At 37.8% G+C, this 15,982-nt stretch overlaps 1 protein-coding gene across 1 annotated transcript; it reads right to left on the bottom strand.

Annotated features, from left to right (window-relative positions):
• Positions 1–2,426: 2,426 nt before the first annotated feature.
• LOC104071554 (UPF0472 protein C16orf72) lies at positions 2,427–15,873 on the bottom strand (the record flags this gene model as incomplete). The annotated part of the gene is made up of 3 exons (XM_009583661.1): positions 2,427–3,060; positions 11,318–11,593; positions 15,793–15,873. Coding segments are annotated over 3 exons (602 nt in total), but the record flags the coding sequence as incomplete, so codon positions are not given.
• Between the last annotated feature and the right edge of the window lie 109 nt (positions 15,874–15,982).

The raw sequence follows: 15,982 nt of genomic DNA, 5'->3' as shown, positions 1-15,982 counted from the left end.
CTCCAGGAGCTACAGTTTGGATAATAGCTGAAAGCTATTTCCAGAACATCAATTTTCTACACTGGCACAAGAAATAGTCTTCAAAGCAACAGGTACTGGACTTTTATTTTTTTTAAGAGACAACCTGTTCTCCTTGTGTTTACCAGGTGAATACATGCATTTTTGATCATTCTGGCAGAGGTTAACAAAGAGCAAACAACAGTTGGGGCTAAACAAAAAACAATCAAAAATTTGCCAAATATTGAAGGTACAAGCAAAAAAATATTAATGCAACCAGTTTAGTATCTAAGCCTGCTTTCTTTCAAAGAAAAATGGCACAAATTAAATAAAAAGCCAGACAAATTTAGTTTTAGGTGGTACTAGACTGAATTAACACTTCAAAGCATTAACAGGATTTATTTCACTGCAAGGAAGGGGAGAAGTAATTTGAACAGGCTCTGTATATTTGGGCTAGACCAGAAGCACTGTTACAGTTCAATCCATATATGCAGAACTGATACCAATATGATGTTACCTTTACCACATGTAATAGTAAAGTGTGTTAGAAATTGCAGAGCGTAAGCATCTTAGTTGTACAAGCCAGTTAATGAATAAACAGAAGAGCTGAAGAATGGTTCTCACACATGTCCTTTCTGTTCAGGACTCCAGATTTTTCTTCTGCAACAGAAAAATCCCTCTGCCAACAGCCTAATAAATACTAACAGATATATTTAGATACCATCTTCAAAATCTTTGTTGAAAATGCAGTCTCCAAAAGAAAACTAGCTTTTGCAGTATTAATATCTTACATAAAATAAGCCTTATGAATCGTAGTTAATAGCAGTAACTGAAATTAATGTACACTGAGTCTTCAGGTGATGTGCAAGTTCAGCTATGTAACACAGGTGGGGGCTTTGAACAGTTTTTACCATCTTGCTTTGGACAGTTCTTACACTTGTCCCATAAACTACAGAACCTCTAGCTACAGTATTGTGCAACTGTTGACATCTTCAAGAGCTCCTCAATGTAAAGAAATTTGATGGAAGCACCACAAAGCAAGAAAATCATGCTCTTAGAGAGCCTTGAATTCCGAGAATTTAACACATCATTGCTGTCTTGCCTTGACTACAGAACACCAATGAGAGGACATCAGGGTAAAAAGCAGCAAAACTACAGTGAAGTCTGCTTCAAACAGAGAAGATAATATAAAAAAAGATCTGACTCTACAAGCACATAAGCAAAAGTCTTGAAGAGCTGTGTATTAACATGGAGCTCAAGGTGCCTTAACTTAGCTAGAACACCACAATTTTTTTTAGTATTGTGAATCTAGCATAGCTGCATTTCGTCCAAGAATCAGCCTACGCTTCCAGTTAAAGCATGCATACCACCTCGCTAAATACCCCTTCCCAACTTGCAGGTTTGGAGCTCTTCATCTTCTTATTCCTCCTGTATTATCCCTTTCCCAGGCAGAGGTTTAGAGGCCCTAAAAGCCAGAGCTCTCCACCAAAGACTTGCTGCATCTACATGCAAAAATAGTTAGGACACTGTTTGAGACTGACGCATATCCTTCCCCATTCAGAAACGGATTTGCAGCAGATCAGTCTTGATCTCTAGTTCAGTTTTAGATTATGCTTAAGTTATGGCAGCCAGAGTTCAATCCTATGAATGTAAGCTCAACACAAAAAGAAAGCCATTTATCCTTTTTAATTCATCCAGAGCTTTATAATCAACTTCCAGTTTTAAATTATTTTCTTAGCACTTCACAGAACCTGCATGTCACTCCCTCCTGAAGGAGATGGCATCACACAGAATCTTGTTTAAGTTAGTCCAAGTTTCCACATGTGACCAGAAGTCTTACTTGTTAGAACACACCCCTTTTCAACTATTCCCCCCTCATTCCCTCTCCTCCCACCCCTCCCCAGCAATGGGCAATTACTTCACAAGAAATGTAAAATGGGATATGGGTGTACACAAAACCTACCCTTCACTAATACTGAACAGAAAAGCCTATTTTCCAATTACAGGACATCTTTCTCTAAATTTAGGTCAGCACTGGTGCAGTCTGCACTGTGTATGATTACCACGAGGATAATACCAATAAGTACATATATTTTCTCAAACTGATTTAAAAGCCTATGAAGTTAATCGGGGAAAAGTTTAATATTGCTACTTCAGAGCACTAAAACACACAAAGTGAATCCAATAAAGATCCTTGTATTGATTCAATATTAAGTATTAACTGCATGACCATCATAGCACCTCTTTACATTATCACACAATCACCAGAATTATCAACTGCTTTTAAAACTAAAAAGGGTACAGTCCAATATTTATAACTTGCACACTGTTACTATATAGAAACTAGGTGCATGGTACAGTGCTGCAAAAATGGAAGCCTGCAGTTTTGACAAAGATGCCAAGTCATGTTGTAGACAATTTCAGTCAAACTGGCAATACTGTTTAAGCAAATACTCAACACAGCAGGAAATAAAGGACAAAAAAAAGCGTTCTATAACCAAATAAACATCTGAAATTTCCTTTCCCTTTAAGAATACAAGTAAGGTCACTTTTAGCCTTGGAACGGATACATGTTTGCCTATGATGATCTTGCTAACTACTACACAATATCTGATGTCCTCTGCTAAGAATATAGTTTAAGAAAGCCGCAGTTACAAGAGGCATCTAATGTAATATCTAAAATTTCCTTTATGGCAATTATTGAATTCATTTGTCTTAAACAGTGAATATGGAAAGATGGCCTCATGTTTCCTTTTCAATAGTACTCTGAGGATCAAGTGGCTTTCAAGCAGCATGGTGGGTTTGAAATTTTTGCAGTTTAGATCATTCTGTTGCGTTTATGAGTTGGTGAGTCTGTAATGACATCGCCACACTGGGCTGAGGTACGCTTTCTAGTTCCACCATTGTCCAAGTGGAGTGCCATTTCTTCTGATATGAAAGTGTTCAAATCAACATCATGGAGTCCATTTCTCCTTCGACTAGCATTGGAGCCACTGCTCACGTGAGTGGGCGAGCCTGGGGTACTTGAGCGAACACTTATACTAGCCATTGCACCACTAAGACCTAGGGGGAAAAAAGAAAAAGCATTTAGGTCAAACAGTAAAGAAAGTTAGTTTCCCATGTGTGGCAGAGGGATGACACTTATTGGACTTCTAGTGGTATGTTAAAGGCACTTCATCCTATTATTTGTATAACACTTACTTATCTGAAGTCCAGACCACACCTTCCCATCTTTTAGTCCATATAAGAATCTAGCGATGACTAGAACTGCTTTTTATGATGTTAGAAGTGAGCTTATACACCAGGTTGTAAACAGCACACTATGGCAAATGCTAGCTCCACAAGCATGACAGGCTATTCAAAATACGTGTACATACTCAAGAGCAGATTATTTCAATATGAAGGCTTCACACTAGACCAACAGTTACCCAGAATGAAAATCCCCCTACCAAGGGCTTTTCAGGTTGACTTGACTTAATCTTGTTTCAAACACCACCATCCTGCTCCTTTTCACTCTTGAGTTATCGTAGTTCTAAAGAAAAGTGCAGTATGACAGCAGATCTCAGACAGGTCTATACACAGCTAGTGTTTAAATAAAAGCTTTATTTCATGGCTGCCGCTATTAGCCAACATATTAGTATTATGAGAATTCAAAAGAGCACTTACAAATAAAAAATAAGCCAAGCAAGACCATATGACAATCCCCCAAAATTTGCTATTGACAGATGTGATCCAAAACACTGTCACAGGTACCCTGCAATTACTTCGGTTTGTGTTCAGGTTATTAATAAAATGTTTAGTTAAAACAAAGTTTATTCCTTGTCAAAACAAGGCCATAAACAAGAAAACCATGAATTCATACTAATTTAGTGTTACTATTACAACTTTGCTAAAGCAGGACATTCCAAAACATAAGTTTAGTAAGGGCTAGTACATGAAAGCCTAACAATTCTTCTTAATTTCGAATTCAGGCTGCATTTGTAGATAAACAAGAGCTCAGATAAAACAAACATCTTTACTCAGATTTGAAGCAGTTATGATAGCATTATTAGGAAAGTACAAAACTATCTGTTGGCCCTAGAAATAAACCAAATCAAGAGTCATGCAGGAAGATGAATAGCAGACAAGATCTACATCTGTGTATTTTTCTAGCAATAAGAACAAGCAAATGTTAAGCTGTCTAGGAAGATTTCTGTCTCAGTAGCCTTTAAAATCTTGAGCTCTCTCAGAGGTTTTCTCTTGTCTCAAATACTCTATGCCTTTGTCCAGCCATCACACATCTTGTGTGTATGCAAAGCCACTTAATACACATCTTCATATATAGTCAAGTAGGCAGCCAGAAGTCACATGCTGACAGGTAAAGCCTAACAAAACCCTACCTATTAGCTGCTGATAGGATAAAGAAGCAACTTCAGTGGCTCTGTGAAGACTGCTAGAGCTACTAGATCAGTTGCCAGAAACCTCAATTGCAAGACAAATTCTAAAGCCACCTGCAGCAATGGCAGGTTGATATACAAGTCAGGATAAAACAGGCCAACCAATTTCACTCTATTGTACAGTACTGTTGAATGAACATTTAAAGCCTGTATCTTGTAGCAGCACAGGATATACTTTTACACAGGTTGGGCATTATGCAACAACCAGTAGAAACAGCCACTAATCACTGATGCTTTCCTAGAGCTTTTGCTTACAGCTCTAACTGGTGTTCCAACACAACCCAGGAGCATCATTTGAAGCCCAACAGGGACCCTGCAGGTTTTATTAATATTAAAATCATCTTTCACTCACAATGGCAGAAACTATTTAAACAGCAGAAGCTGTTTTAGTGAAAAGGTAATTCAGAAACAAGGTTTGTTCCAGTACTCCCAGGATTAAGGTCAAGCTTAAATTCAAAACCATTATGAAAAGAGGTTCCTGTACATCTACTAAAGAAAGTAAAGCAGCTAACTGGATGACGCATGAGCAAAACGCCAATTCAGATACCATATCTCGGATAAACTACCAATGTGCAAAATTTGGGCAGGTAACAAATCACTTCACAATTCAAAGACAACAGCAAGTTTAATTTCAACTGGCATGACATACATTAGAACAACATTAATTCATCCTGTACATTTAAATCAGAAAAAATTTGACAGTGCACAGAAGGTGACATTGTTTCAAATCCAAACTGATTGCACAGATTTCCCCCCACATCACTATTCCGAGCAAAATTGCTCTGAACACACAAGTTCAGTGTTGTTACTTCCACTGAAAGTCAACAATTTACACCACTTATCAGTCATTTACTTTTATGTTATACAACCCATAACCAAATGGCCAATATACTAATTCAGCTTTATCATGACATCTTTTCATTATGTCTGGTGCCCAAGTAAGGAGAAACAAATTATTATAAATAAACCCCAAAACTGACCTGTGATATAAGAATACATTTTGGGCATGACTCAAGAACTATGTTTTTAAGTAGAGCCTTTTCAAGTAATAGGCATTTTTTAAAATAGTAGATACAAGTCAGAATTAAAAGATGCATCTGTAATATCCTGCAGCATATTCTAAAACAGACCGCCAAGGTTTGCAAGCAATGCCTCAAGCAGGCATTGACTTTCCAATATTTAGGTAATACTGAATCACTGTAAATTTAAAGACACAACCAACCTTCAGGAAATAATCAAGAAGTTAAAATCTTCAATCGAACCTAGTGTCAAAGGCAGGAGAGTAGTTTTGAATTAATTTCTACAGAGCTAGGAGTACAAGGATATTGCATCACAACATGGGCTTCTAGTTGCAATTTAATCTTGCATCTCATACAGGTATTTAATACTGAACAAGTTGAGGAACAGTCATTACTGAGTATGCTAATAGACTGAGTGACAATTTGGTATCAGTTACTGGCAGTTAACCATATTACATAGCACTACTCATCAATCCAAGAGAGCAGAACTGTCAAATGAAACATTTAGATCACAGTTTAGGATTGGGTAATCAAGCTAACATAAAAGAGTCAGAAAATTCGAGGCATGCACTGAAATATCAAGTTGCCATTTCATGGAAGCAACGCCTTTGAAGACAATCAGCAATGCAACAGAAAAGATCTAATTTTTGTTCACACAGAAAGCACCTTTCAGGATCTCAAACTGAACTGTGATCCGCAGTTCATTTTTTCTTGGAATGTTGTTGTAATGCAAAGAGCAAATCTCAGAAAACCCATTTATTGTGAATTATTCTGAGTTTAAGTTTTCAGTGGACCCCAAGACCTCTTCCCAAAGCATTCAACCATTTAAAGCAGAAAGTAAGCAGTAATAGATACTAGGAAGTAGTAAGATGACATGACTGTTAGCAACACCATTTCACAACCTCAAATTTCTATATTGTGATTAACATGACCTATTCACAGGCACATCAGTTTTGTCTATACAACAGGATAGAGATTCAAACAGCTACTGAAGTGCCTTTACTTCTTTCATGATCTCATGACCATCCCTGAAGTCTCCCACTGCTTTCCGCAGGAGACATTTCCTTTATGAGAGGCCTTTAAGACAGGACACATGGCTCTTTCTCCCTTTTTAAACTTGAAAGGATTGAAGTAGAGGGCATATCTGAGATTTCACAGTACATACTACATTCTCAGTCCTGCCATATCTTTCAGTCAAATCAACAATATGGTGTTTCATAGCCAGTAATCTCACAAAAAACTCTGCTTTTATATGAAGCTATATTCTAAAGCATTTATTATTGTACTATTAGAAGAAGCTGCAGTATAGAAGAAATTGTGACCAATACTAGCTAATTTATAACTAAGTACTCTCCAAAACTATCAAGTGACTAGAATGCTTGGCTAAAACTATGTATTTTATAGAGTATGAAATACTTAAGGTAAATAAAACTGTCCACTCGAAATTAGCAAGTTTATCAACACTGGCCTGACAAACTGAAAATGCTCTTTATCTGCACTATAACGATGTCCATAATGAGTATGAGTTATTCAGGTCACTGCCACAGCATAATATACTGGATAACTACTGTTCTGTATAGTAATAGTATTAACTATTGTTTCCCGGAAGTTTTAATCAGGAAGTATCAAAAAGAACATTCATGCTTAGATAAGTGTGATTAAAGCAGGAATTAGTTAATAACTCCAGATAAATACAAAATGGCATGCAGATAGATCCTTGTCACTCCTCTATGTCACACTCACCCTTTCACAGTACTGCTCAAAGAGCAAGTTTTAGCAGTACATACCAATACCTAACTCTAAGATAGCTATATATATACACAACCTTTAAGTTAAACTCTTTTCAAACTAACCTGAACTCTGCTCTCCTATCCCCTCTTCCACCAACTGCTTCTTCTCCACTCTGCTAACAACTGCTGATGTTTTATATTGCAGTTTAATATTTTGAGAAGGCCTAATGGAAATTCAGGCTCTTTAAAGGGGCCAAGCCACACACTTCTACATGCTAGAGCAAGGGTTCCCCACCCCTCAAAAGAGACTAATCACATTAGTGATATACATCAACATTAAAGCTAAGGAGCAAAAGAACTAACACTCCCTCACTGTGCTGTTGCCCACTCAACATTTTGAGTTAAGAGTGCTCAAGTCTAATGCATTTCATCATTGTCTTCCCATGCTTACTTCTTCCCTCTCCTCAAATCATAGCATTTTCTCCCATTATGCTGGGAGAATGGTTTGAAGAACATGGGGCACACTAAAAGACCAAAGCATCATTTCAAACATGGACTGTGCACAGCCACCAAGCACTGCAAGACTTAGTATGCTAGCTACAGCCAATCAGAAAATGACATGGCACATGTCAGCTTTTGGGAATCTTATGACTGTTAGCTCAGTTTGACGTAATTCTGTCATTTGAAACTCTTCTCTTACAGAATCGGATATGGCAATACGCATCCAGAAAGTAGGTGAAGATACATCCATACCTATGCTAACTGCAATGACATTTTAGGGTCTGGCGGAAGCTAAAAACCTAACTCTACTTGAGATGTTCAACAATAAAGGTACTTATCTTCTAATATCACATCATAAAACACTAAGCATCACCAGATGTACAGTTCTTGAGGTTTCAGAAAAATCCACTTGAACTTCAGAGTAAAATAGCATATATTACCTTGAGCTAACTACTCAGCTTTTCTTGAAAGCTTTAATGTCTTTTCAGGTATTCACAGTTCAAGTTTCTAGCCATGTTTTATTTCAAAAGTTACCCATCAACACACTAATAACAGAAAGCTAATATTAAGTGCAAACATTTTTTTATTTATGAGAGTTTAACTCTCTCAAGAGGTTACTTAGTTCCAAAAACTCATTCTCAAGTACCCTTAAGTTACACTAAAGATTTCAGTAACAGCTGCACAGCATATAAGCCATAGAGTTAAAAGAAAAGGTAGATTGCATATACCTTAAACATTCTTGTGTCAGTATAGTTTTTGTCATGACCATTTTGCTTTTAACTACAGTAACAAGTCTTGAAAGCAGAATAGTAGTGAAGAACAAGTTTCCTTGTAGCACAAAGACTATTAATAACTAATATCACAAGATTAAATTTTGGGTTCAAAATCCCTAGCTTTCATCAAGAAAACTGTTAACTACCTTGCAGAGCTATAATACAGGTCAGATATAACAAGGTTTGAGATAGAAGAGGTAAGGTTAAAAATCCAATTTTAACAGATTTCTCTTCAGATGCAGCATACAGCTTTAAGATTGTACTGACACCTAAAGATACTCTTGTCTAATGTCTCAGTCTAGGGCACACACCTGGAATTGTGTTTGATGTTCCAGGAAATATTTAATTATTAGCTACTTTGTTACCACAGTGCCTGTCAAAGTTTTCAGATGTGATTATGAAGCATTTAGAGGTTACATGACCAAAATACAGGTATCTCCCTCATCAAAGAGCAAGATCAAGAAGTTGTAGGACCATGGTTCTTTAGACATGTATTAGTACCTACTTCTGAGAAGTCAATAAACCAGCTCAACTTCAACAGAGCTTTATTTGGTGTCATAATATGACATAGATTCATACCTATCCTTGCTTCACTAAATCTTGCTTAGAGCAGCAAGTTTTAGCATTACCCATCAAATCTAATTCAGCCCATCCACATTACCAACAGAGAAATACTTCATTTCCACAGGAAGCCTACCAGCACAAAACAAAGCCTCACTCCCTTACATGCCAGTCAAAAATTTCCCCTAAAGCTTCAGTCCTGAACACTTGCTGAGACTGCTACTCACTATCACCAGGTTTTCTCATGTTTCCTCACAATACCTAAGCAGCAGCAAATCACTTTTAAACAGCCTGCCAAAAAATGAAGATAAACATAGCCCTACAGAGGACATTAATTTTCCACACACCTGAAGATCCTACACAGGTTTCAAAATCAAAACATAGTTCTGAGAAGCCCTATGATAAATAGGAAAATAGTTTGGAAGACATTTTAATCACAGCTTCCTTAATGTTAAAGAAAAGGAGGGGAGAAGCTGAAGGAACACAGACATTGTAGGCAATAACCTAAAAACAGTTATGAGGCCAAATACAAGCCTAGTCACTAAAGGATTAGCACAAAAGCATTTGTGTCAAAGACCAGATTGAAACTGATATCAAGAGAACCTAATCCAGAAGGTGACTGACATGTAATCTTGTCAACCAGCTGATGAAGGGGAAGAGTGCATTTCTAGCCCCTGCAGTGCCAGTGCAGAGCAGGGAACTTCCTACAGTCCTCATGACCCTGATTTAGGTTATGAAGTACGAAAAAACTTCATACTTCATGGTTCAGATTCCCATGCTATAGAGAAGTGACTTCCATAAACCACCTCTATACAAGGCAGATGCTAAGAAACAATACAAGAACATGAAAAGAGCCATATTACCAATAAAAATGCCTCTGAGTTTACTCTGCTTGAGAGCTCACTGCACTGAAGTGAGTCTACCCAGATTACTCTCACCTGAAAGTAAGCCTTTATAGTTAAAGCCAGCTGCACACTGGATTCAACTACGGTTTCAGAAAACAAGACTTTAAGAGGGTGTTTAGTACATCATATCAGGTGAGAGCCAGCTTCTGCAGTTGTCCTCCTCATGAAGTTAGCTTTACCTACTGGATAAGCAATACTGGTGCACAGAATTCTCTAGCCAGCTTCCAGTATGAGAAGGAAAACTGCCAAAAACTACATGACTGGGTGGAAGCATGCTTGATTTAAATGGCAACAGAGCAGCAAACAATACCAGAATTAGTCTGTCACCTAGACAGTAACAGTGTCTGGCTTATGTATCTTGAAAAACCACCACAGCATAGCAGAAGCAACAACTGCATTTTCAGGAATCCACTCATCTAATTAACTCATTAATTCCACCCCCCACTGAGAATATTGAGGCAGTAAAAATTTCATTTAAGTTTCACAGGTTGTACTTCTAGATAGCTTGATTTTTTCCTTTTAGAATGGTCTACTATTTATACCTCAAGGTATCAGCTACCCTTTAGAATTTTAGAAGGCATAAAACCCAGAGGTGAACTGCTTCATTTCACCTCAAGAGCAATTTAAAGCACATTTTTCTTTATCACTTGCTAGGTAACAGTCCAATGCAGAATAAGCTACTGAATATTCATGTATGAAAAGGAGAAAAGATACAACACCAACATTGTTGGTGATGGCAAGGAAGGAAATTCAGTATGACACTGGAAGACATTTAAGACTGAAAGTGAACTAGCACTAAGTTCTGAACAGGACTCAATTATTGCAATGATGTGCAAGTGCAGTACCCTTTCTAGGGTACTTTAAGTAGAATGCTAAACCATATTATCCAGTGCATAACAACAAGAGTACTAGAGTGAGGTAAGGTACCTGAAAGACAGAAGCTTCAGACATCAAATTCCCTCCCTAGCCCTGCAAAAATTTGCTAGTTATTTGCCACTAGTCAAATCTTAGTATTTAACTAGTTGCTAGCATAGTATTATCATTTTCCAAGAATTCTGTTTACTTTAGCATTGGTATGAATGCCATGTCTCTTCGTGTTTCAAAAACACTACCAAAAGTTGATACTTAACTGTTGAGTTCACAGCTGGAGAATATTAGATCCAAACCTCATTTTTATACAATACCTTTTCCTCATTCAAAGTATTTAACTATGCAACTTTTTAGTGGCTACATGCCTTATACATGCAAAAACTCCCTCAGAGAATTAAGGAGATACCTTCAGCTGGAACATCAGGTACATGACATATTATGACACCAACAATGGCCAAGAGCCAGACATGCTTTAAGAACCCCCACCCAATTTTAACCAAGTAGTATTGAAAAAATTACTGTTACCATGCAGAGCTATGGCTTCACGGAAGGGTTGCAAATCAGTCTCTACAGATGAGCTAGTTTCTGTTGAAGTAGCTCGGTTAGGGGATACTACAGTCAGTCTTGGGGGAGCTCTAGAATTTCTTGGAGGAGGAACTTTTCCACATAGGAAGCTGATCAAGTCTTCTCTACGAATAGTTCTTCTGCGTTTTTTAACCCAAGCTAACACATCCTTATTCCGACGCTGATAGCCAATCTGAATTCCTACATCAAAGCTTCGCTGATGGGCATCCACACTTTCTGCAAGAAGACAAAAAAGTTTTCTTAGTAAGTGTTACAGATAGAGCAATGTATAGTATGGCACATCACTGATATGGCTTCTGTCAACCATGGGAAAGAAGTATATCTTCTACCGGTTACTGTAATGCAGTACCAAGTTAGCTGTAACAAATTAGCTAGCATTGAAGATGAGTCATATTAAACCTTAAGAGAATATTATCTAAAAAGTTCCACCCCATTTACAAGTCAAAGTAAACAGCAACTCAAGCACCACCTAAATAGCATTTACTACACTTCAGGTCAACACTACATCACTGTTTATGAAACCATATTGTATTAACATTAAAAATACACTTTGAGCTTGTCAGTCTGACGAAGGTACTTAAATCAACAGACAATGCACCTTAAGAAACACACTCAAAGTGCTTCAGTACAGTCAAGAAACCCCACAAAACCAAAAGGAATAACTGCTTTTCTTGATTCTGATAGGTAAGGAATTTTCAGAAAACTCAGATTTCTTTACAGTCACTCTAGTTTCATCTGAATTTCAATTGCAGAGGCAATTCACAGGAGGCCATAGTTTTGAAACTAGTTAGAAAACAAGTGTCCCCAATGCCTTTCAACTAGGCAACATACCATTTACAAAGGAAGTCTAAAAAAATTTCCTTCCCCATTTAAGATCCCATTGCAAGTTTTACATACAGAAGCTTTAAACACATTATTTGCAATTAATCCTACTACAAAATGCAATTTCATTCTCCATTGATGTAATTGGTCACCTGTGCACATCAGTTGTAACTGTGCCTCTAAGAAGCACTCTTAAATGCCTTATAGTACGTTGTTTTCAAACTTCGGTAAGTACATTTCTGGCTACTAGTTTAAGTATGAGTAAATTTCAGACAACAGTAACAGGTGGGACAAACCATATTCTCTACACAATTATGTTCATCTTGTTTGTCATAGATTTGCTATCAGAGCTTTGCCAACAACTATTTCAGTTTTATGAAAATTACTGCTACATTAGCTCTTGCTCCATTAAAAGACATCAACATATCCACTCCAATTTCATTTACTTGATTTCCATAGATTTTTTTTTTCAAATCTGGCAGAGCTGATTAAAACAGCTTTCTATATTCTTGCTTTACTAATTAAGTCCAACATAACAGCCATTTGCCCAGAACAATATTAAGAGATTTATTTAAGAACAGCTGTCCAAGATATTGGCTTACAGGTAAACAGTGACATACACATCTAGTTTTCTTACATGCAAAAAACCCAAAAATAATCACTATGAAATGCTATTCTTAGACTTACATTCTAAGGCACCACTGCATGGTCCTCAAGACAGCACTGAAATCTACACTATCAAAGAGCAGCATTTCAAACATAACACAATCTACCAAAAAAGAAGAACATCTCAAATTGATCATAGCTAAATCTTGGGGCTTTTAGAATATAAGCTATACAGGTACACATAGAGTACACTTACCATGTTAGTTACTTTTATGCACTCCAAGAGTATTTTGCCTATGCTGCTTTGTAATCAAAAGGCTAGAAGATTTACAAATGCTAATTCCTGTGATAGCAATGGCAACACAACAGATTATTCCTCCAGCCATTTTATACTCCACAGCAGCTAAAGCTCCGAAGCACTCACGAGGTAAAAGCTCCCCAAAATTTTGGAGTTAATTTGAAAACTGACAATAGTCCTTTAATCACTTCCCTAAATACCACGAGAAAGTCCTTCTGAGAGGCAAGGAGCCCAGCTTTTTGTCAATAACCTGCTTTCCTTGTATACACGAATGCTTTATAAAAGACTAACTATGAACTAGTTATGAGGTCAAACACACTGCCTGCTGATGTAGCCTGGACAAATTTCAAGCATCATTACCCCGGGAAGGATTAGATTTTTATGGTAAAAGCTACAACTACTTTGTTTACAAAGTTAAGCTGGCAAAATATAAGCAGTCAAGCTGCCTACATTCTGAAATTACTAAGTCAAAACTAACATTACCAAACATTCAGCTTTTTTTTAATAAAAATAAGATAAATTGTAGGCTCAGAAGTCCTATTCTAATATATGCCTAAGACTTTTTACAGTGGCTTTAAGTTCCAAATCCTACATTACAAGCCACGCCTTCACTTCTTTAGTGCAATCTAGAAGATAATCAAGTGTCTTTAAATGAGGCCTCTATCACCAGCACCAATCAGAAATTCGTGATTTAAGACCTTCACAGTAAGATGTGATATTAAACTTCTAATCTATTTTCAGAAAAAATGCCGGCATTCAAGGCATCATGGCATTTTCCTTATGCACTATTCCTCATGTAGCACTTGTTAAAAGAATTTTGATGCCTCAAAATTCCAAACATTTATCAGATCAGAAACCAGCTGACAGGGCAAGAGGCAGTTTGTGATGTTCAGTTTACCACACCAAGTACATCCCCAGTACAGGACAGAGTCCTCCAAAACACAAACATTACTGAGTATGTGAGAAACAAGAGGAGATTTTTTAAAGAGCCATGTTCATCACTACGGAAGGCAAATTCACATTAAGAGACTCCAATGTGCCTGGTATGACAGTGCCTAGATGGTCCTGCCTGTGTTCTCAACAAATTTCTATCCACTCGGAAGTTAATTTAAAATTGAAAGATGGCAGTTCTGAATAACTGAGGTACTTCAGCACTTCTTAAAGACCTGTTTTAAGGAAAGATTTGTTTCAGGTGCTGTTTTTTGAAGTATTACATCACACCTGACTAAAGACAGCTTCCTATTTAAATTCTAGTTTCCCTGACCACCACATAATCTTCTGTTAATCACATTATAGAACAAAAATAAGGCTCATTTTGCCTATAGCACAAGTAACCACATGATTTAACCAAAAATAAACAGCCTAGTCTTTGTAGTAAAGATGCTGTAAGGGAGAGCAATGCCATTTGTAAAAAAAGACTGTAATTATTCCAGACAAGTTATAGCACTACCTGCTGCTACTCTAGCACCATGCTCAAGTGACTAGAGGCCCAGACCATGTTCTAGTGACCCACTCCCTCAGGCCAACACCTACCCTGCTATAAGATGTGCTGCCCCTTTGTATGACCTATGACACATACACAACATCCAAATGCACTTTCTGCAAGAATCAAGTCTGGCAGTGAGGGTTATGCATCTACATTCCCTACTTGCTCTGTCCACATCTGTCAGAAACCTGATCAGCCACCACAAACATGTTACTAAGTTAAATTGCTTAAAGCAAATCCAAAATGGGAAAACTGGAGACAAATGAAAGAACTATATTTAATGCGGTACAGACCAAGAAAAAAAATCACACCACAACTCAACAAAATCAAACTACAAGTCAGAAAAACAACAGTGTGGAACTTTGAAAGTTTTTTCCTTCCTAGGAATGGAAGACAGTAACAATGTGAATCACACTGTGCCAATTCAAGCTTCCACTGATATAGATGTCATTTTTGTACAATCTTTTAAGCAAACTAGAAACAACTGAATGATTCTTCTGCAGACAAGAATTCTTGTGACAACCCAAAGAACAGGAGAGTTCAGAAACAGATCCTGACAGATAGAAACACACAGTAAAACAGCACAAAAGCAAGCCACGTGCGGAGTGCACTCTTATCAAAGTTTTGGCTAACACTGCTTTCTTACAGCTACCCTGGACACAGTCATGACAACATCCTAGTGCTTAAAATAAACTGGGAAGCTTACTTAAGAAGCCTCACTGTCACAAGAAGATAAAACTTTTTGTCACGTAACATCTATGCAGAATTTTACAAACACTAAACCCAACCTATGCTTAATTGCAAATGTACATGTATTATACTGATATCCCAACATTTAATACACCATGACATATACAAAATGCAGGAAATTTAAGTACTGTTTAATAAGCTACTGAACTCTTCCCTTGAATTCATGAAAGCAAGCCACGCATTAAAAACAACCTTTTTCAAGGGTCTCGAAGTAAAACAGCTTTTAAGTTATTAGTCACTGACATGAAGCAACATAAAAGATTCAGCTACCGTCAGCTAAAGTGGCCCATGGAAAACTTGCAAGATTCAGGAAGCAGTCTCGGGTTAGATTTTATCAGGGTGAATAAGAGACATTAACAGGCCCTGCTTATGAGTAAGCCGGGGCAGGAGGCAGAGTGGGGCCTGGCTCGGCGGGGAGAGCTGCCGGGGCAGCTGGGGGGGGCAGCCCCTTACCTTTGTAGAGGTTGGTGACCGCAGTGGCGGCGTTCTGGAAGGGGACCCAGAGGGAGAGCCCCGGCTGCTGGCACACCCGGTCTGCAGGGAGGGAAGGACACACGCTGTTTATTTTGGAGTCACCAACTCCGAACGGCCATGTTAGGTTTCGCCATTTTGTTCCACCTTCCGAAGGCAACTCGGGATCAGG

The sequence above is a fragment of the Fulmarus glacialis genome, unplaced genomic scaffold, assembly GCF_000690835.1.
Source record: "Fulmarus glacialis isolate BGI_N327 unplaced genomic scaffold, ASM69083v1 scaffold11068, whole genome shotgun sequence".
Classification (NCBI taxonomy): Eukaryota; Metazoa; Chordata; class Aves; order Procellariiformes; family Procellariidae; genus Fulmarus; species Fulmarus glacialis.
Note: the sequence above shows the minus strand (reverse complement) of the source record. Positions and strands in the feature narration are given on the sequence as shown.